The 20,867-nt window shown below is 40.7% G+C and overlaps 1 protein-coding gene across 1 annotated transcript in view; it reads left to right on the top strand.

The window, feature by feature from the left end:
• The window catches only part of LOC122943634 (complement factor H-related protein 2-like), a 458,972-nt gene that overhangs the window by 206,631 nt on the left and 231,474 nt on the right, over positions 1–20,867 (top strand). The window contains exon 6 of the mRNA XM_044301524.1: positions 315–497. Within this exon, the coding sequence (XP_044157459.1) occupies positions 315–497 (183 nt within the window). The remainder of the gene's footprint in view (positions 1–314; positions 498–20,867) is intronic.

Consider the following 20,867-nt stretch of genomic DNA (forward strand, 5'->3'; position numbering starts at 1 on the left):
CTATGTGGCACTTGAGAGCTCCTGTGGTTTCATACTAGCACTTGAAAGCTCCTGCAGACTGTTCCTGGCATATTTGCAGACTGTGGCCGGATTTCTGCTGGTCCTTATTAAAGTTATTGTGGTTGACGGACCTTCAGGCAGCTTCCGGCAATACATAATCCAGAGAACTCTGGCAGGCTGCTCCTTGCCGGAACAACCTGCCGGTGCTCTCGATCGATAATGTAAAACTAGCCTAAGCAAAAACTAAACTGTCAAATGTTTGGTTTTCAATGATTATATTAATTTATTACCTTTGCTTAATTATTTCTTTTTAGGAACTGGGGCGCAATGTGGTCCACCACCAAATGTGCAATATGGAGACACTTTGGATATTAGAAAAGCTAACTATAAATCTGGTGAAAAAGTGGAATTTAGATGCCCAGAATATTATATCCTTGAAGGAAATAGATTTGTGACCTGTTTTAATGGTGTGTGGTCTTCAGCACCAGTTTGTCTAGGTATGTTCTTTTTCTTTATACTTTATCACAATGTGAACACAAATAGGGAATGCTAGTGCATCTCAAAATATCATCAATAAATTCATTTATTTCAGCAATTCAATTAAAAAAAATATTATTATATAGATACACAGAGTGATTAATTTCAAGCACTTACAGACGTGGACAAAATTGTTGGTACCCTTTGGTCAATGAAAGAAAAAGTCACAATGGTCACAGAAATAACTTTAATCTGACAAAAGTAATAATAAATTAAAATTCTATAAATGTTAACCAATGAAAGTCAGACATTGTTTTTCAACCATGCTTCAACAGAATTATGTAAAAAAATAAACTCATGAAACAGGCATGGACAAAAATGATGGTACCCCTAGAAAACACAGAACATAATGTGACCAAAGGGACATGTTAATTCAAGGTGTGTCCACTAATTAGCATCACAGGTGTCTACAACCTTGTAATCAGCCATTGGGCCTATATATATGGCTCCAGGTAATCACTGTGTTGTTTGGTGATATGGTGTGTACCACACTCGACATGGACCAGAGGAAGCAAAGGAAAGAGCTGTCTCAAGAGATCAGAAAGAAAATTATAGACAAGCATGTTAAAGGTAAAGGCTATAAGACCATCTCCAAGCAACTAGATGTTCCTGTGAGTACAGTTGCACATATTATTCATAAGTTTAAGATCCATGGGACTGTAGCCAACCTCCCTGGACGTGGCCGCAGGAGGAAAATTGATGACAAATCTAAGAGACGGATAATCCGAATGGTAACAAAAGAGCCTAGAAAGACTTCTAAAGAGATTCAAGGTGAACTTCATGCTCAAGGAACATCAGTGTCAGATCGCACCATCCGTCGTTGTTTGAGCCAAAGTGGACTACATGGGAGACGACCAAGGAGGACACCATTGTTGAAAACGAATCATAAAAAAGCAAGACTGGAATATGCCAAACTACATGTTGACAAGCCACAAAGCTTCTGGGAGAATGTCCTGTGGACAGATGAGACAAAAATCGAAGTTTTTGCCAAGGCACATCAGCTGTATGTTCACAGACGAAAAAATGAAGCATATCAAGAAAAGAACACTGTCCCTACTGTGAAACATGGAGGAGGCTCTGTTATGTTCTGGGGCTGCTTTGCTGCGTCTGGCACAGGGTGTCTTGAATCTGTGCAGGGTACAATGAAATCTCAAGACTATCAAGGAATTCTAGAGAGAAATGTACTAGCCAGTGTCAGAAAGCTTGGTCTCAGTCGCAGGTCATGGGTCTTGCAACAGGACAATGACCCAAAACACACCGCTAAAAACACCCAAGAATGGCTAAGAGGAAAAAATTGGACTATTCTAAAGTGGCCTTCTATGAGCCCTGACCTCAATCCTATTGAGCATCTTTGGAAGGAGCTGAAACATGCAGTCTGGAAAAGGCACCCTTCAAACCGGACACAACTGGAGCAGTTTGCTCATGAGGAGTGGGCCAAAATACCTGCTGAGAGGTGCAGATGTCTCATTGACAGTTACAGGAAGCGTTTGATTGCAGTGATTGCCTCAAAAGGTTGCGCAACAAAATATTAAGTTAGGGGTACCATCATTTTTGTCCATGCCTGTTTCATGAGTTTATTTTTTTACATAATTCTGTTGAAGCATGGTTGAAAAACAATGTCTGACTTTCATTGGTTAACATTTATAGAATTTTAATTTATTATTACTTTTGTCAGATTAAAGTTATTTCTGTGACCATTGTGACTTTTTCTTTCATTGACCAAAGGGTACCAACAATTTTGTCCACGTCTGTATTTATTTTAGTGTTGCTGATTATGGCTTTCAGTCAATAAAAAGTCAATATCTCAGAAAATGTAATTGCGATATATAAGACCAAAATGAATTTTAATACAAAAATATTGGCCTACTAAAAAGTATGTACAGTATATTCATTCAATACCTGTTTGAGGCTACTTTTGTATGAATTACTGCATCAATGCAGCATGTCATGGAGACGATCATTCCGTGGCATTGCTGAGTTGCCTACGTTGCTTTGATAGCGCCTTCAGCTTGTCTGCGTTGTTGGTTCTGGTGTCTCTCGTCTTCCACTTGACAATACCCCATAGACTCTATGGGGTTCAGGCAGTGGCATATCTCCAATATAGACAGACCACGCCGTTGTTATGGGGCCAGGAGCCCACAGAAAGCCCCGCTCCCTCCGTCTACTCAGCACAGAGATAGCTTCTGAGAATCAAGCGGGCATGCGGCACTTGGATAACCCCTTTAACTCCTTGCTGCTGATGCTGAGAGTTCACATAGCAACCAATCATATCCCCCCAAACCCCCAACACATCAGTCACCTTTGGGGTGGGGGGGATATGAATGATTACTTTGTGCACACTCAGTATCCGCAGCAAGGAGTTAAATGGGTTATCCAACCAACCCCTACAATGCCCCCCAAAATGCCTGGGCACCTTAAATACCTCAATCCCCAGCATACATATTTTTAGATACTACAACAAAATTGGTTAATTAAAAAATAAAATAAAAAGATTTATCCCTAATGGTTTCAGTGGGATATATAAACATTTCTTTAATGGCAAATGGGGGGGTGGCATGGGAGGAGCCAGGACCAAAGGTGGGATGGGCCAGGGGTGGGTAGTGGGCAGGGTTAGGGGGCCCATTTCAGATTCTTGCTATGGGGCCCAGTGATTTCTATGTACGCCCCTGGGTTCAGGTCATGAAATTTTGCATCTCCATCAAGCTTGTCAGCAAAGAGAAGCATGAAGTGCTGTAAACTTTCCTGGTAGATGGCCACGCTGACTTTGGACTTGATATAACACAGTGGACCAATACCAGCAGATGACATGGCTCCCCAAACCATCACTGCCTGTTGTAAGTTGACACTAGATCTTAAAGGGAGTCTATCGCCTCATTTTCACCAATATAACTAACAACACTGCCCCATAGAAGATTGCAACCGTTTTCCAAGCATACCTGTGTGCACTGGGTGTCTGTGATCCATGTCCAGGAAAAGCACTTTTATTCTGCTGAAAAACAGCTCCCAAGTGCCCAGCTGAAAGTCAAAGTAAAAATAGCTTTCACTCCTGACTTGAACTCTAACAGCTTTACAATATCTTCTGATATAGTGGATATAATGCTGTGGTTCTGGTATGGTTTGAAAGGTTGGAATGCCAGCTGTCAAACAAGGTCTATCTGGTACCAATCCTAAGATATGAGCAGCTAAAGCAGCCCTCCCCTCTTCAGTCTGGTTTGCTTTGGGCACTTGGGAGCTGTTTTCCTGCAGAATAAAAGTGTTTTTCCTGGACATGGATCACAGACACAAGGTGCACACAGGTATGCTTGGAATGTGTCTGCGATCTTCTGTGGTGCAGTGCTCTTAGATATATTGGTGAAAAAGAGGTGACAGACTCCCTTTAAACAACATTGATTGTGTGCCTCCCCACTCTTCCTCCTGACTCTGGAACCATGATTTATAAATGAAATGCAATCAGGCCCCAGTAACATAGTAACATAGTAATATAGTAACATAGTAACATAGTTTATAAGGCTGAAAAAATACATCTGTCCATCCAGTTTGGCCTGTTATACTAAAAGTTGATCCAGAGGAAGGCAAAAAAAAACAACAAAAAAACTGTGATGTAGAAGCCAATTTTTCTCACTTTAGGGGAAAAGAAATTCCTTCCCGACTCCAATCAGGCAATCAGAATAAATCCCTGGATCAGTGATCTCTCTCTAGTAGCTATAGCCTGTAATATTATTACACTCCAGAAATACATCCAGGCCCCTCTTAAACTCTTTTATTGTACTCACCATCACCACCTCCTCAGGCAGAGAGCTCCATAGTCTCACTGCTCTTACCGTAAAGAATCCTCTTCTATGTTTGTGTACAAACCTTCTTTCCTCCAGAAGCAGAGGATGTCCCCTCGTCACAGTCCTGGGTATAAATAGATGATGGGAGTGATGTCTGTACCTACCCCTGATGTATTTATACATAGTTATTAGATCTCCCCTTAGTCCCCTTTATTATAAAGTGAATAACCTCAATGTTGATATCTTTCTGGGTACTGTAGTTGCCCCATTACAGTTATTACTTTAGTTGCCCTCCTCTGGACATTCTCCAGCTCTGCTATGTCTGCCTTGTTCACAGGAGACCAGAACTGTACACAGTACTCCATGTGTCGTCTGACTAGTGGTTTGTAAAGTGGTAGGACTATGTTCTCATCACGGGCATCTATGCCCCTTTTGATGCAACCCATTCTTATTGGCCTTGGCAGCAGCTGCCTGACACTGTGTTGTCTCTACAGCTTAGTTTGCTGTTCACTAGTGATGAGCGGCAGGTGCCATATTCGATTTCGACGAAATTCGCGAATATTCGATAGAATATTCGTTTTATATTCGTCGAAATCGAATATTCGTCATTATTCTTGTTATCGCGATTAATATGCGATTTAAATAATCTAATTTCGATTTTAACTTAAAGGCTACTCTCCTATTGAAATTGCAATTCGATTTTTTCAAGTTATAATAATCGAATTTCGATTTTAACTTAGCACTGCTATATGCCATATTAGGCTAACTAATATGGCATATAGCAGTGCTAAGTTAAATTCGAAATTCGATTATTATAACTTGAAAAAATCGAATTGCGATTTCAACGTAATTCTCAAATCCGACAGTACATTCTAGTATATGGAGTCGTTCCCATGGTGATGGGGACGCTCCATAAGCATGGAATATGGCTTCAATGGCTTGGTAGAATTAGCGAATTGACGAATATATTCGTTATATTCCACAAAACGAATATAACGAATGTATTCGTCATATTCCACAAAACGAAGATAACGAATGTATTCGTCATATATCACAAAACGAAGATAACGAAGTATTCTGCATCTTCATTTTAGCTACATATTCATCAATTTCGCTAATTCTAGCAATGATATAGGAAAGTTGACTATAGAGACAGCTAAGTATAATTCGCTATGCGATTATATTACTGCTTTTTTTATAAATAGTATAATTATAATAATTATCAGGTATTATAATTATTCTATTTATTTAAAAAAAAAGCAGTAATATAATCGCATAGCGAATTAAACTTAGCTGTCCAGTCAGTGCCCGTTGCCGCTTCTGCCGACTTCCATGCTCATGGAGCGTCCCCATCACCATGGGAACATCTCCATATACTAGAATGTACTGTCGGATTTGAGAATTACGTTGAAATCGCAATTCGATTTTTTCAAGTTATAATAATCGAATTTCGATTTTTAACTTAGCACTGCTATATGCCATATTAGTTAGCCTAATATGGCATATAGCAGTGCTAAGTTAAAATCGAAATTCGATTATTATAACTTGACATAATCGAATTGCGATTCCAACTTGGACCTGGTTTACTATATGGTTGGCTTCAATGGCTTGGTAGAATTAGCGAATTGACGAATATATTCGTTATATTCCACAAAACGAATATAACGAATGTATTCGTCATATTCCACAAAACGAAGATAACGAAGTATTCTGCATCTTCGTTTTAGCTACCTATTCATCAACTTCGCTAATTCTAGCAATGATATAGGAAAGTTGACTATAGAGACAGCTAAGTTTAATTCGCTATGCGATTATATTACTGCTTTTTTTTAAATAAATAGAATAATTATAATACCTGATAATTATTATAATTATACTATTTATAAAAAAAAGCAGTCATATAATCGCATAGCGAATTAAACTTAGCTGTCTCTATAGTCAACTTTCCTATATCATTGCTAGAATTAGCGAAATTGATGAATAGGTAGCTAAAATGAAGATGCAGAATACTTCGTTATCTTCGTTTTGTGATATATGACGAATACATTCGTTATCTTCGTTTTGTGGAATATGACGAATACATTCGTTATATTCGTTTTGTGGAATATAACGAATATATTCGTCAATTCGCTAATTCTACCAAGCCATTGAAGCCATATTCCATGCTTAGTTATGGAGCGTCCCCATCACCATGGGAACGACTCCATATACTAGAATGTACTGTCGGATTTGAGAATTACGTTGAAATCGCAATTCGATTTTTTCAAGTTATAATAATCGAATTTCGATTTTAACTTAGCACTGCTATATGCCATATTAGGCTAACTAATATGGCATATAGCAGTGCTAAGTTAAAATCGAAATTCGATTATTATAACTTGAAAAAATCGAATTGCGATTTCAACGTAATTCTCAAATCCGACAGTACATTCTAGTATATGGAGATGTTCCCATGGTGATGGGGACGCTCCATGAGCATGGAAGTCGGCAGAAGCGGCAACGGGCACTGACTGGAGCAGCCAGGAAGCCAGGAATCCAAAGGACAGGTAAGAACAACTTTAGGGAAGTGGGAAAGAAAAAAATATAACACTAAAAAAAAAAAAAAAAAACGAATATTCGAAATATCGAATTTATATCACTATATTCGAAATATTCGCGAATTAGCGAAGTGCCGATATTCGCGAAAAAAATTCGATATTCGAATATTCGCGCTCAACACTACTGTTCACTAAAATTCCTAGATCCTTTTCCATGTCAGTGTTACCGAGTGTTTTACCATTTAGTATATACGGGTGACTTGCATTATTCCTTCCCATGTGCACAACTTTACATTTGTCAGTGTTAAACCTCATCTGCCACTTATCTGCCCAAGCCTCCAGTCTATCCAGATCCCTCTGTAGTAGTATACTGTCCTCTTCAGTGTTAATTACTTTACACAGTTTAGTGTCATTTGTAAAAATTTATACTTTACTATGCAAGCCTTCTACAAGATAATTGATAAATATATTGGAGAATAGGGCCCGATACTCACCCTGAGGTACTCCACTAGTGACAGTGACCCAATCTGAGTGTGTACAGTAGTTAAAAAGTGAATGACATTTTAAAATTTTCATCCATATGTTGCATAAAAAAATCCACATCATGTCAATTTATGCTGCAGATTTCCACAATGCAGTGTACTGAAAATATATAGCAAAATCCAGAACAAATCCAGATGTAACTGTTCTTGATAGAAAATACTACTACGGTATTTCTGCTCCATCATCTCCAGTGGTTATCCTCCATTGTTCCAGGTCAGAGATGAAATATAATATCAAAGGAGGACTACTAGAAACATAAGCCTTAGATAGCTATGGGCCAAACTAATAGCAAATCCTCCTGATCTACACATGCACCCTGGACTCAGTTGTGCATGTGTAGCTTCCTAATGGAGAGCGGGGATAAGCTCCTGACAGACTCCAGTGATGGTGGCTTATCTCACTCAGAAACAAAGGATCTGGCAATTGGAAATACAAAGTGGCTAGTCCTTCTTTGAACACCACCATACACAATTGATGGTTGGCTGGTCGAAGCAAAATCATCAGATTCATATAATCAAAAATTTTAAAAGTGAGCCTGGAAACTATAGGTTCTGCAAGTTTAAACACTATTGTTTTTAAATTGCTTGAATATTTCTGTGGTGCGGCGAACTGAAGGAGTTGGAACCCAGCGGCAGGTAGTAGCTAAATTTTCTTCCCTCCACAATTCCAGGGTGGGGGGCTGCTGAATTTTTCATTTAAGTTGGACGGCCCCTGTAACTGTAGCAACTAGTGTCAGGCATTTCCATTCAAGGCTACTGAGATGATGTGGTGCATCAAAAGGGACATAAAGGCATATGACGACAACATAGCTCTACCACTAATAACTAGTCAGCCCTCAAATGGAATATTGTGCATCATTTGGGTACCTGTGCACGTGAAATACATAGCAGAGCTTGATGGTTCAAAGGCAGGAAAATAAAGTAATAAATGGAATTAGTGGAATACAGTACAGCGAAAGATAATCAAAATTATGGCTATTTAGTTTTGAAAAAAAGATGGCTGAGGGATGACTTAAAAACTAAAGATTAGAGACCATAGGCAGCATGGCAGCTCAGTGGTTAGCTGGGGTCCTAGGTTTGAATCCGACCAAGACAATGCATGGAGTTTTTATGCTTTCCACATGTTTACAGTACATGGGTTTCCTCTGGGTACTTAAGTTTCCTCCAAAAGAGTAAGCTCCATTGGAAACAGCAAGCAATGATAATGTCTATAATGCACTGCAGAATATGTCAGCACTATAAAAGTGAGTAAAATAAATAAATTGAAAAAAAATAAAAATCCGATCTGGTCTGAATAAACTTCACCCAAATTGAAAGTGTCCGAATTGTCCTGAAGAGTTGTGTATAACACTCTGTGGGCCTCTTACAACTATATCTGTATGTCAGAGCGACAACTACATACAGTATATGGCTATGAGTAGACTGATGGTAGCCAGTGTAACAAATAGTGATGAGCGGCAGGGGCAATATTCGAATTTACGATGTTTTATAAATAAATTATTTTCTTGATTGCGAAAAATCGGCAATGTAATAATCATATAATGCGCACGCAATACTTACGTGGGTCACTTCTGCAAAATTTTTCAAGCTGCTAGAAGTTTCCTAAGACTGGAGAAAATGGTTGGCATGGCAGAACATTAGAATAGCTTTATATGCAGATAATGTGCTGCAATATATTCGCGATTTTGCAAATCAGCAATTAATTATGCGCATATTTTTGCACAATAAGTGCAACTTCACATTTTAGGAGGTCTGAGTACATATTACTTTTTATTGCGAATATCGCCAGTTCGAGAATTGGCGAATATTTAGAATATAGTTCTATATTCGTTATATCGAATATTCAGCAATTTTTTCAATCTGAACACATGATTCCTCTATGCTTCTTGCTTGTGGGCCAGTGAGAAGGAAGCAATGTCAAGTTCACAACAATACTTAGTGCACCAATCAGTAATCTGTAGTCAGACCTGCTAATACGTGAAGTTGCACGTAGTGCGAAAAAATATTGTAATTACTGCCGATTAGCGCAATCGCGAATTCATTGGAGCACTTGACTCTATCTGAATATAAAGCTATTCTAATGTTCTGCAGTGCCATTTTCTCCAGTTTTAGGAAACTTATACCAGCTTGAAAAATTTAGCCAAAGTGACCCACGCCTGTATTTCACGTTACGAATTTGCATTGCCATTTCGCATTCAATAAAATAATATCGAATTCTCGAAATTTGCGAATATATGATGATTATTCTACAAAATATTTGTGAAATATCGCAAATTTGAATATAGCCCCTGCCGCTCATCACTAGCTGTGAACTTGTACATCACAGCACTATGTCTGTAGCATGTATGTATGGACAGCAGAACCTATCAGCTACACTACAGTTCCTTGCAAAAGTACTCACCCCCTTGACTTTTTTCATATTTTGGTGCCTCACAACCTGGAATTAACATGGAATGTTTGAGGATTTGCATCATTTAATTTACAGAACATGCCCACAACTTTGAAGATGATTTTTTTTTATTTTTTTATTGTGAAGCAAAGAACAAATAGGACAAAATAACAGAAAAAGTCAATATGCATAACTATTCACCCCCCTAAAGTCAATACTTTGTAGAGCCACCTTTTGCGGCAATCACAGCTCCAAGTCTCTTTGGATAAGTCTCTATGAGCTTGCCACATCTTACCAGTGGAATTTTTGCACATTCCTCCTTGCAAAACTGCTCCAGCTCCTTCAAGTTGGATGGTTTGCGCTTGTGAACAGCAATCTTTAAGTCTGACCACAGATTTTTTTATTGGATTGAGATCTGGGCTTTAACTAGGCCATTCCAACACATTTACATGTTTCCCCTTAAACCACTCAAGTGTTGCTTTAGCAGTGTGTTTGGGGTCATTGTCCTGCTGGAAGGTTTCGCTCAACTCTGACCAGTTTCCCAGTCCCATCCCCACATCATGATGCTGCCACCACCATGTTTCACTGTGGGGATGGTGTTCTTTGGGTGTCTCTTGGCAGGTTTGCCGTTGTGCCATGTTCTTTCTATTTGGATATGATAGATTTGATGGTGCTCCTGAGGATCATCAAAGATTTGAATATTTTCTTATATCCTAACCCTGACTTGTACTTCTCAACAACATTGTCCCTTACTTGTTTGGAGAGTTCCTTGGTCTTCATGGCAGAGTTTGGTTAGTGATGTCTCTTGCTTAGGTGTTGCAGCCTTTGGCTTCTTTCAAAGAAGGTGTGTATATGTAATGACAGATAATGTGACACTTACCGTATTTTTCGCTTTATAAGACGCACCTGATTATAAGACGCACCTATGTTTTTGAGGAGGAAAATAATAAACTAATGGTGGTCTGGGGATGACACCGTTATGGAGCTCTGTGGATGACGCACTGTTATGAGAGATCTGTGGATGATGCACTGTTTTGGGGGTTGTATGCTGTGACATAGGGCCATGATGTGGGCCAGCATAAGATGCTATATGTGTGGATGACACACATATAGCATATTATGCTGGTCCCCCTCATGGCCTTATGTTTCACAACATTACAGTACTTTATTCTTTGTATGTAAAGTCTTTCTTTAATCCTGAATCAATCGCTCTCCTTTTGATAAACTAGCCTAATCGCCTGCATCAGTACTCACTATGAATGCAGCGTGCGGTCCGGCTGGCGCGTGACTGACGTTACTCAGTCAGTCACGCTCCTCCAACTTGATTAAGCAAGCAGGAGCAGGATGAAGTCTTGTGCCGGCCAGACCGCACGCTACATTCATAGTGAATACTGATGCAGGCGATTAGGCTAGTTTATCAAAAGGATTGATTCAGGATTAAAGAAAGACTTTACATACAAAGAGACTTCTGTGCGCAGGGCCCGGTGTAATATAGTGACTGCACCGGGCCCTGCTGTAAGTTGCCTCCAGCCCCTCCTCCCTCCCCGTACTGTAACTGATGTATCGCCGGCCACGCTGTGCAGCATAGCGGCCGGCGATATATCAGTGTCAGCCCTGTAAAAAAAAAGTCAACCATCGTTTTTTAAGACGCACTGCCATTTCCCCCCCACTCTTTGGGGGGAAAAGTGTGTCTTATAAAGCGAAAAATACGGTAGATTGCACACAGGCGGACATCAGTTCACAAATTATGTGACTTCTGAAGGTAATTGGTTGCATCAGAGCTTTTTATGGCCTTCCCAACAAAGGGGTTTGGTTTGGCTGTTAACCCTTGCTTTGTAACTGGAAAAAAATTATTAAAATGGAAAAATCTGCCAAAAAAGTGAAATTTTGAAATTGTATCTTTATTTTCCATTAATTCTTGAGGAACACCTAAAGGGTTAACAATGTTTGTAAAATCAGTTTTGAATACCTTGAGGGGTCTAGTTTCTTAGATGGGGTCACTTTTATTGAGTTTCTACTCTAGGGGTGCATCAGGGGGCTTCAAATGGGACATTGTGTCAGAAAAAACAGTCCAGCAAAATCTGCCTTCCAAAAACCGTATGGCATTCCTTTCCTTCTGCGCCCTGCCGTGTGCCCGTACAGCGGTTTATGACCACATATGGGGAACACCTAAAGGGTTAACAAAGTTTATAAAATCAGTTTTGAATACCATGAGGGGTGTAGTTTATAGAATGGGGTCATTTTTGGGTGGTTTCTATTATGTAAGCCTCGCAAAGTGACTTCAGACCTGAACTGGTCCCTAAAAATAGTCTTTTTGAAAATTTCAGATTTTTTTTTTATATTTGCTTCAAAATTTCTAAGCCTTGTAACATTCCCAAAAATAAAATATAATTCCCCAAATGATCCAAAAACGAAGTAGACATATGGGGAATGTAAAGTAATAACTATTTTTGGAGATATTAATATGTATAATAGAAGTAGAGAAATTGAAACTTGGAAAATTGCAATTTGAAATTTTTGGTAAATTTGTTATTTTCTTTATAAATAAAAATGATATCATTTTTTTTACTTCATTTTACTAGTGTCATGAAGTACGCTATGTGACGAAAAAACAATCTCAGAATGGCCTGGATAAGGCAAAGCATTTTAAAGTTATCAGTACTGGTCAGATTTGCAAAAAATGGCCAAGTCCTTAAGGGGTTAAAACTCTCCATCTCCACCAGATGGAATGACATCATTTCAAAGGACAGTAATTTTGAAATGCTAGCATTCAGGACCAGGGATCGCAGGTGGGTAGGGGGGTACTTCCTTTTCCGCTCCAGTGTTTGGGAGATGGAGAGCTGAACGCTTCCTTTGGACATTGTGGAGATGCTTGGTGAACCAGGAGGTGGTGTTGCTGGCAGATCCTCTTCCTCCGAACTGCACAGGTCTCTCGCATGACCTTGATTCCATGTGGGGTCGAGGACCTTATAGTCCTCCACATCATCTTCCACCCAGACGTGTTGCGGTGGTCCTCCAATGTACTCATCTTGAAACATAAGTGGTTGGGCATCGGTGCACTCAATCTCTTCCACTTCTGGGCTAGGTGGATGGCCTGGGAAAGCCTGCTAACACAGTCATCAAAAAGCAGAAGAGACTGCTGCATGACTTGGGGCTCAGACTGCTTGGCTGATTTGCAAGGGGGTGAGGTGAAAGACTGATGGACATTGGCTACAGGTGCCAACTCTGATCTTTCAGCAGGATACTGGGTGGGAGACAATGTAAAGGAACTGGAGGCACTGTCAGCAACCCAATCTACTAACGCCTGTACTTGTTCTGGCTTCACCATTCGTAGAGCTGCATTAGGCCTGACCAAATACCACTGAAGGTTCTGTCACCTACTTGCACCTGGGGAAGGTGTTTTACTTGAGCGTGTAGCTGGCACAGATCGACCACATCCTCTCCCTGCAACAGGAGCTCCTCCAGCAGCACCACTTCCGGGGCCATGTCCCTTATTTGATGCTCTTCTCATATTTCTCAAATGTAGGATCTTGCCCAAAATGGGTGCTTGTTTTAATAACAGAATAGAACAACAGTATCTAGAGGGTGTATATCACAATGACATATGCAGAAAAGGCTGCAAAATTAAGATTTTTGCCCTAAATAGGAGTTTTTTTTAATAGCAGAATAGAATAACAGTATCTAAAGGGTGTATAACACTTGAATTTTACATGTACAGATACAGCAAGGGCTGTAAAATGGAGTATTTTGCCCAAAATGGGTGTTTTTTTCATACCAGAATAGCACAGCTGTATCTAAAGAGTGTATCTCACACTGACAGATGTAGACAAGGCTGCAAATTAAGTATTTTGCCCAAAAAGGGTATCTTTTTTAATAACAGAATATGACAGCAGTATATAACGCTATAATTTTACACTGACAGATGCAGACAAGGCCGCAAATTAAATATTTTTCTCAAAAAGTGTGTTTTTTTAATAACAGACAATGACAGAAGTATATAACGCTTGAATTTTACACGTACAGATGCAGCAAGGGCTGTAAAATTGAGTATTTTGCCCAAAAACTTAGTTTTTTAAGACCCAGAAAATTACAGCTGTATTTCTAGCTTAAATTGCACACTGACGAATGCGGCAGAGGGCCCAGATGCAGGGTATTGCCAAAAATAGGTTTTTTAAAACCCAGAAAATTCTTGAAGTATTTCAAGCTTGTTTTTAACAATCACAGATGCAGCAAAGGCTGCAATATTAAGTACTTTGCCCAAAAAGGGTGTATTTTTTATAACAGAATATGACAGCAGTATATGACGCTTGAATTTCACACTGACAGATGCAGACAAGGCAGCAAATTAAGTATTTTGCACAAAATGGGTCTTTTTTTAATATCAGAATAGCACAGCAGTATCTTAAGCATGTATTTCACACTGACAGATACAGACAGGGCCGCAAATTAAGTATTTTGCCCAAAAAGGGTGTTTTTTTTATAACAGAATATGACAACAGTATATAACGCTTTCACACGTACAGATGCAGCAAGGGCTGTAATATTGAGTATTTTGCCCTAAAAGGGTGTTTTTTAAAACCCAGATAATTATTGCTGTATTTCTAGCTTAAATTACACACTGACTAATGCGGCAGAGGGCCCAGATGGAGGGTATTGGCAAAAATTTGTGTTTTTTAAAACCCAGAAAATTATTGCTGTATTTATAGCTTAAATTGCACACTGACTAATGCTGCAAAGGCCACAGATGTAGGGTCTTGCCAAAAATTTGTGATTTTTTTTAAACCCATTGTAGTTCAAGCTTCTATTTGACTGTCACAAATACACACATTCTGTGCTGTTGCACAGAACTTGCATAAAATAACTAACACACGGATAAAAGTTATTTTTCTCGGTCACTGGGCTCAGGGCAGGGTAAACAGATTGTGCACTGCACCCACAAAACAAAATCTAGGTAGATCGCTGAGGTAACAAGCACTTCTGATGAAAGATTCTGTCCTATTCTCTCCCTCACAGCAGCAGCATCCTATCCCTACAATAATCAGAGCAGAGTGATGTGCAGTGCTACGTGACTCCAGCTTATATAGAGGCGGGGTCACATGCTGCATTGGCCAATCACAGCCATGCCATTAGTAGGCATGGCTTTGATGGCTTCTAAGGGCACAGAGTTAAACGCTTGTTGATTAGTTGCTTTGAAGCCTTTCAAAAAGCGCCATAAAATAGCCGAACACCGAATCCAAACTTTTACTGAAAGGCTGTGTTCGGGTCTGGGGTCCAAAAATCCTAAAGTTCGGTACAAACCCAAACTTTACTGTTCGGGTTCGCTCAACCCTAGTCCCGAGCTACTTGAGAAACCTTGGCGTGGTGCAGGATATGTTGGCTAATCTCTCAATTTACACCAGTATGAGAGTTTGTAAGACCGCAGAGTGCATTGTAGCCTTCTGATTGGCCCACAAGCAAGAAGCAGGGAGGGATCATATGTTGAAGTAAAATAAAATCTAGAATATTAGTGAATACGAATATATAGCACTATAATAAAAAAATTCGCAAATTCTCGAAGTGGAGATATTCGCGATTAAAATTTGCGATCAAAATTTTCACGCCCAAAACACTAGTAACAAACAGTCTTTTAAAATTAAAAACTGGTACAAAAGCTATCTCCTTTTTTTTTGGGGGGGGGGGGACAGATTCCTGCCAATGTTTATACACACATAGCATAAAGTAATGACTTGTTCGGTCCAAAATTATACTTTTTTGGGGAGTAGTAAGAGGATTGGTGATATAAAAAAAAATACATAATTGAAAGCAAAGAAGAAAAAAAGAAATGCTTTTTACAACTGCTATAAAAAAAATCATGCTATTTTGGGGAGCTGTTTCAGGTTTGTCATATTGTGTGGGGTAGGGTTTCCAACAGCAAGAGTCTGGAGATGTGCGTCTGTATAGGCTAGTAGTAACGGCAGCAGCACAGTATGAAACATGATGGACAGGGCTGGAGATGTTCGGCTATGTAGGGGTAGTAGTAGTCACAGCATACTGTTGTTTCCTTCCTACATTTGTTTCTGAACTATCACATCTTATTCTTTTCCTGCAGAGCTTGCACATGCTTCTGTTGGCTAGCAACGTAGAAAAAAATTCCTTAATGTGAGATGCCTAGCTCAAAGTTGCCTTAGCTCTGACAGCTTTTAAGCCTATAACAACAGCAGCAATGGCATCACCTTCTCACCTCCTCAAAATTAGATCTGCCTCGGCAGTTTTTTTTTATGCACCAGTTCCACTATTTATCGCCACTACCTTACTCCTCTGATGTCATTATCACCTCCTCATCACTCTGATCCAGTTGTCAGGACCTATATAGCACACAATCATCATTGTCATCAACATCCACACCACTTTTCTTAGACTTTGATATATCATGGGCTTCCTCATGATTCCCAGCTCCATATTTGGCTATAGTGCCACTTCCACAGCTACCATTGCCCCTACCACAAGAACCAACACAAACACAGCTATACATTTCAGCCCTCAAACACAAGCTGTTCTCATACAACTCATCAACAAACATTATCTAGACTATCTTCCTTAGGGCTCTTTCACACTTGAGTTCTTTTCTTCCGGCATAGAGTTTCGTCGTCGGGGCTCTATGCCGGAAGAATCCTGATCAGGATTATCCCCATGCATTCTGAATGGAGAGAAATCCGGATGTCTTCAGTTCCGGACCGGAACGTTTTTTGGCCAGAGAAAATACCTCAGCATGCTGCTCTTTTTGCTCCGGCCAAAAATCCTGAACACTTGCCGCAAGGCCGGATCCGGAATTAATGCGCATTGCTGGATCCGACGTTTAGCTTTTTCTGAATGGTTACCATGGCTGCCGGGACGCTAAAGTCCTGGCAGCCATGGTAAAGTGTAGTGGGGAGCCGGGAGCAGTATAGTTACCATCCGTGCGGCTCCCGGGGTGCTTCAGAGAGACGTCAGGGCGCCCCACGCGCATGGATGACGTGATCGCATGGCACGTCATCCATGCGCATGGGGCGCTCTGACGTCATTCTGGAGCGCCCCGGGAGCCGCACGGACTGTAAGTATACCGCTCCCCCGCTCCCCACTATTACTATGGCAACCAGGACTTTAATAGAGTCCTGGGTGCCATAGTAACACTGAACGCATTTTGAAGACGGATCCGTCTTCAAATGCTTTCAGTTCACTTGCGTTTTTCCGGATCGGGTGTGTAATTCCGGCAAGTGGAGTACACGCCGGATCCGGACAACGCAAGTGTGAAAAAGGCCTCACCAAAGGGGTGCTGTCTCTTATTAATTACCGGAGTGTTTACTCCACTTCATTACCAGGCTAGTTTTTCAGTTTTAGCAATGGGCCTATCTAACTGCAAATAACTAATTAATTTCTGAGCCAACCAACATATATTTAATATTATTTTTTATTGGGCACCTTTCTTTTATGCCATTATATGATGCGCTCCCGTAGCAGCTTTTCATGACTGAGACCAAGAAAGCTGTAATTGCAGCAACCGAGTCCACAGGGGCAAGAAATGAGGCTACGGTGGGCCGATGGGGGTAGTAGTAGTTTTTAGTTCTCACGGTTAGCAGAGCCTCCCTGGGTCGGCGTGCAGTGATGGGTAAGACAGCACTAAATCCTCCGGGACACTCTCAATAGCAGGGAACACCAGCCAGATGGAAGTTGAGGTGCCCTTGATGGTAGTGGGTATGCTTAAGGTGCATTGGTGGCTGAGCCCCTGTGTTCATGATGCCAGTACCATTAGGTGCAAATTAAGTTGGTAGAAAGGATAAGGAGTCAATTCTAGTAAACAGAACTTTTACTAAATTACTTGTCTCCAGGTAGTCAGTATAGTCCCCTAGTACAGAAGAAGGTAATAGTTTAAATATCAAATATGTTGTAATTCTCTTATCAAGCTAGGCAGTTGTCAGTTAAGTCAGTTGCTCTAACAGGCTAGAAATAGATTGTTGCTGATATAGTTTTACACTAGGTCCACTTGCTAGCACTCAGGTACTGAATATAATGTTTTCTTACTTATGTTGAGCAATCCAATATGGGAGTTCTCCCTCGTGGCAGGCAAACTCTCGCTACATTTATTTATGCAGGATGCTTTCCTGAAGATGTTCAGGTCCACTATGTCCATAGAGGAATGTGGTAAAGGACAATTAGGCGCCTTTAATCATACGACTGTGTCTAGGTACTTTTGAGTCTCTGCTGGTCACTAGGGATAAGCGAACTCGAACTGTATAGTTCGGGTTCGTACCGAATTTTGGGGTGTCCGTGACACGGACCCGAACCCGGACATTTTCGTAAGTCCGGGTTCGGGTTCGGTGTTCGTCGCTTTCTTGGCGCTTTTGTGACGCTTTCTTGGCGCTTTTTGAAAGGCTGCAAAGCAGCCAATCAACAAGCGTCATACTACTTGCCCCAAGAGGCCGTCACAGCCATGCCTACTATTGGCATGGCTGTGATTGGCCAGAGCACCATGTGACCCAGCCTCTATTTAAGCTGGAGTCACATAGCGCCGCCCGTCACTCTGCTCTGATTAGCGTAGGGAGAGGTTGCGGCTGCGACAGTAGGGCGAGATTAGGCTCATTAACTCCTCCAAGGACTTGATAATTGATCGATCTGCAGCTGTGGGTCATTGAGCTGCTGATACTCAATTGCTCACTGTTTTTAGGCTGCCCAGACCGTTTGTCAGTCACATTTTTCTGGGGTGATCGGCGGCCATTTTGTGTCTTGTGGTGCGCCAGCACAAGCTGCGACCAAGTGCATTTAACCCTCAATGGTGTGGTTGTTTTTTGGCTAAAGCCTACATCAGGGTGAAGCTGTCACACCAAGTGCATTTAACCAGCAATAGTCTGTTTATTTTTTGGCCATATACTACATCAGGGGCAAGCTGCGCCTGTCACCAAGTGCATTTAACCCTCAATGGTGTAGTTGTTTTTTGGCTAAAGCCTATATCAGGGTGAAGCTGTCACACCAAGTGCATTTAACCAGCAATAGTCTGTTTATTTTTTGGTCATATACTACATCAGGGGCAAGCTGCGCCCGTCACCAAGTGCATTTAACCCTCAGTAGTGTGGTTGGTCAAGCTGTGACACCAAGTGCATTTAACCAGCAATAGTCTGTTCATTTTTTGGCCATATACTAAATCAGGGGTAAGCTGCGCCCGTCACCAAGTGCATTTAACCAGCAATAGTCTGTTCATTTTTTGGCCATATACTACATCAGGGGCAAGCTGTGCCCGTCACCAAGTGCATTTAACCCTCAGTAGTGTGGTTGGTCAAGCTGTGACACCAAGTGCATTTAACCAGCAATAGTCTGTTCATTTTTTGGCCATATACTACATCAGGGGCAAGCTGCGCCCGTCACCAAGTGCATTTAACCCTCAGTAGTGTGGTTGGTCAAGCTATCACACCAAGTGCATTTAACCAGCAATAGTCTGTTCATTTTTTGGCCATATACTAAATCAGGGGCAAGCTGCGCCTGTCACCAAGTGCATTTAACCAGCAATAGTCTGTTCATTTTTTGGCCATATACTACATCAGGGGCAAGCTGCGCCCGTCACCAAGTGCATTTAACCCTCAGTAGTGTGGTTGGTCAAGCTGTGACACCAAGTGCATTTAACCAGCAATAGTCTGTTCATTTTTTGGCCATATACTACATCAGGGGCAAGCTGCGCCCGTCACCAAGTGCATTTAACCAGCAATAGTGTGGTTATTTTTTGGCCATATCCCAGTCTAATTCTGTCACTAAATCCATACCGGTCACCCAGCGCCTAAATACTAGGCCTCAAATTTATATCCCGCTAAATCTCTCGTTACCGCTGTACTGTTGTGGCTGGGCAAGTTATTTAGTGTCCGTCAAAGCACATTTTTTGTTCAGGGTTGAAATACAATTCCCAATTTAGCAATTTCATAATTTAGTGGTTTCTGCTATATCAGAGCTATTTGAAATCTATCCCTAAAAGGGTATATAATATTCAAGGTGCACATAGGGTCATTCAGAATAACTTCACACACACGCTACTGTGCATTTCCAAGTTTAATTCTGTTAGTAAATCCATATCGGTCACCCAGCGCCTAAATACTAGGCCTCAAATTTATATCCCGCTAAATCTCTCATTACCGCTGTCCTGTTGAGGCTGGGAAAGTTATTTAGTGTCCGTCAAAGCACATTTTTTGTTCAGGGTTGAAATACAATTCCCAATTTAGCAATTTCATAATTTAGTGGTTTCTGCTATATCAGAGCTATTTGAAATCTATCCCTAAAAGGGTATATAATATTCAAGGTGCACATAGGGTCATTCAGAATAACTTCAAACACACGCTACTGTGCATTTCCAAGTCTAATTCTGTTAGTAAATCCATACCGGTCACCCAGCGCCTAAATACTAGGCCTCAAATTTATATCCCGCTAAATCTCTCGTTACCGCTGTCCTGTTGTGGCTGGGAAAGTTATTTAGTGTCCGTCAAAGCACATTTTTTGTTCAGGGTTGAAATACAATTCCCAATTTAGCAATTTCATAATTTAGTGGTTTCTGCTATATCAGAGCTATTTGAAATCTATCCCTAAAAGGGTATATAATATTCAAGGTGCACATAGGGTCATTCAGAATAACTTCACACACACGCTACTGTGCATTTCCAAGTTTAATTCTGTTAGTAAATCCATATCGGTCACCCAGCGCCTAAATACTAGGCCTCAAATTTATATCCCGCTAAATCTCTCATTACCGCTGTCCTGTTGAGGCTGGGAAAGTTATTTAGTGTCCGTCAAAGCACATTTTTTGTTCAGGGTTGAAATACAATTCCCAATTTAGCAATTTCATAATTTAGTGGTTCCTGCTATATCAGAGCTATTTGAAATCTATCCCTAAAAGGGTATATAATATTCAAGGTGCACATAGGGTCATTCAGAATAACTTCACACACACGCTACTGTGCATTTCCAAGTCTAATTCTGTCACTAAATCCATACCGGTCACCCAGCGCCTAAATACTAGGCCTCAAATTTATATCCCGCTAAATCTCTCGTTACCGCTGTCCTGTTGTGGCTGGGAAAGTTATTTAGTGTCCGTCAAAGC

Source organism: Bufo gargarizans, chromosome 7, assembly GCF_014858855.1.
Source record: "Bufo gargarizans isolate SCDJY-AF-19 chromosome 7, ASM1485885v1, whole genome shotgun sequence".
Taxonomy (NCBI): domain Eukaryota; kingdom Metazoa; phylum Chordata; class Amphibia; order Anura; family Bufonidae; genus Bufo; species Bufo gargarizans.